This window comes from Terrapene carolina, unplaced genomic scaffold (genome assembly GCF_002925995.2).
Source record: "Terrapene carolina triunguis isolate 2854851 unplaced genomic scaffold, T_m_triunguis-2.0 Scaffold20771, whole genome shotgun sequence".
NCBI classification, from domain to species: Eukaryota; Metazoa; Chordata; order Testudines; family Emydidae; genus Terrapene; species Terrapene triunguis.
The window spans coordinates 1-1,931 of NW_020685122.1; the positions used below are offsets into that span (position 1 = coordinate 1).

At 68.6% G+C, this 1,931-nt stretch overlaps 1 protein-coding gene across 1 annotated transcript in view; it reads left to right on the top strand.

Annotated features, from left to right (window-relative positions):
• The first annotated feature begins 601 nt into the window (after window positions 1–601).
• GSTP1 (glutathione S-transferase pi 1) overlaps window positions 602–1,931 on the top strand; it is a 2,383-nt gene continuing 1,053 nt past the window's right edge. Inside the window, exons 1-3 of the mRNA XM_024221558.3 lie at window positions 602–817; window positions 1,290–1,377; window positions 1,662–1,765. Of these exons, the coding sequence (XP_024077326.2) occupies window positions 602–817; window positions 1,290–1,377; window positions 1,662–1,765 (408 nt within the window). The remainder of the gene's footprint in view (window positions 818–1,289; window positions 1,378–1,661; window positions 1,766–1,931) is intronic.

Here is a 1,931-nt window from a genome sequence, read left to right on the forward strand (position 1 = left end):
CCCAGCCCTGGGCTCCCCCCTCCCAGCCCTGCCGGTGCCCCTCACTCCTGACCTATAGCCCCTGCTAGCCCAGCCCTGGGCTCCCCCCTCCCAGCCCTGCCGGTGCCCCTCACTCCTGACCTATAGCCCCTGCTAGCCCAGCCCTGGGCTCCCCCCTCCCAGCCCTGCCGGTGCCCCTCACTCCTGACCTATAGCCCCTGCTAGCCCAGCCCTGGGCTCCCCCCACCCCCAGGCCCTGCCAGTGCCCCTCGCTCCTGACCCACAACCCCTGCTCTCCCCCCGGCCCTGCCAGTGCCCCTCACTCCCGACCCGCAGCCCCTGCTCTCCCCCCCCAGGCCCCGCCGGTGCCCCTCACTCCTGACCTATAGCCCCTGCTACCCCAGCCCTGGGCTCCCTCAGCAACCCCCGTCCCCTCTAGCTCTACTGGTGCCCTGGGTGCAGAGAGCAGCGCTGGCTGGGGGTGTCTGTTCTGCCCGATCTCTGCCCTGTGGGGACTGGGTGATGGGGGGGGGGGCGGCGTGGGGCAGGGGTGTCCATGACCCCGGGGGCTGGGTGGTGAGGAGGATGGAGATGCCCGTGCCCTGGGGAGCTGCGGGGGGGGATGGGATTGGAGGGGTCTGTCCATGCCCAGGAGGGCTGCTGGGGGCGCCGGAGGGGGTCTGTCTGTGCCCGGGGACAGCCAGTGAGGGTCTGCCCATCCCGTGGCGCAGGGCGCTGCGAGGCCGTGCGGATGCTGCTGACCGACCAGGGGCAGGAGTGGCAGGAGGATGTAGTGACCGTGGACCTGTGGCAGAAGGGAGAGCTCAAGAAATCCTGTGTGAGTGAAACCCCTGGGGGTGGCTGGCACTGAGCGGCGGGGGGTGTCCCGGAGTGGGGGAAGTGGGGGGAGTGACCCTGCGGGGGAGGGTAGGAGAGGAGATCCCCTGCTGGGGAATGGGGGGGAAGTGACCCTGTGGGGATGGGGGAATCCCAGGGGAGGTGGGGGGGCATCTCAGGGGAGATTGTGGATGTGACCCCATGGGAGTGGGGAGGGGGTACCGGGGGAGATGGCAGGTGTGGGGGAACCCTTGGGGGGGGGAGGCATGACCCCCTGGCGGGGTGAGGAGGGGGATCCCAGCAGAGGTTGGAGCACTGGTTCAGAGTCCCCTCCCCCGATGGCTTTCTGGCCCATCTTGCTGTTGCCCCGCTGAGGTGGTTGCTCTGCTGTGTCTGTCCGTCCGTCCGTCCCACGGCCTCACCCTGTCGGCCCAATCTGGGGCTTGTGACTCCTCACCTTGTGCTCCTTGCAGCTGTTCGGGCAGCTGCCCAAGTTTCGGGATGGCGACTTAACCCTGTACCAGTCCAACGCCTTCCTGCGGCACCTGGCCAGGACCTATGGTACGGCTGGGGGAGGGAGGGACTGGGCAGCTGGGGGGAGCTGGGTGTAGGGGGGCTCCCTGTGCTGGCCACAGCTCTCCTCTGACAGTGCTATATGGGAAGGAGCCTGGGGAGGCAGGGCTGGGTGTAGGGAGCAGGTGTGGGGAGGGGAATGGGAGGAGGAGGTCTCCCCAGGCGGATAGCCGCTTTCGCTCTGGCAGGGCTCCAGGGGCAGGACCAGCGGGTGGCAGGGCTGGGGATAGGGGGAGGTCTCCCCCTGCTGATGGCTGCTCTTGCTCTGGCAGGGCTCTACGGAAAGGACCAGCGGGAGGCGGCGTTGCTGGACATGGTGAATGACGGGGTGGAAGATCTGCGCCTCAAATATGCCCAGCTCATCTACCAGAACTACGTGAGCCAAGGCCAGGGGGGAGGAGTGGGGTCAGGAGGGGGCAGCTCCAGCACTGGGGGGTAGGCCTGGTCGGGGTGTGGGGGTGGCTCCTGCGCTTGGAGGCAGGAGTGGGCCCCATTGCAGTGAGGGCAGGGTTGACTTTGGCGCTAGGATGGGGAGTGAGGGC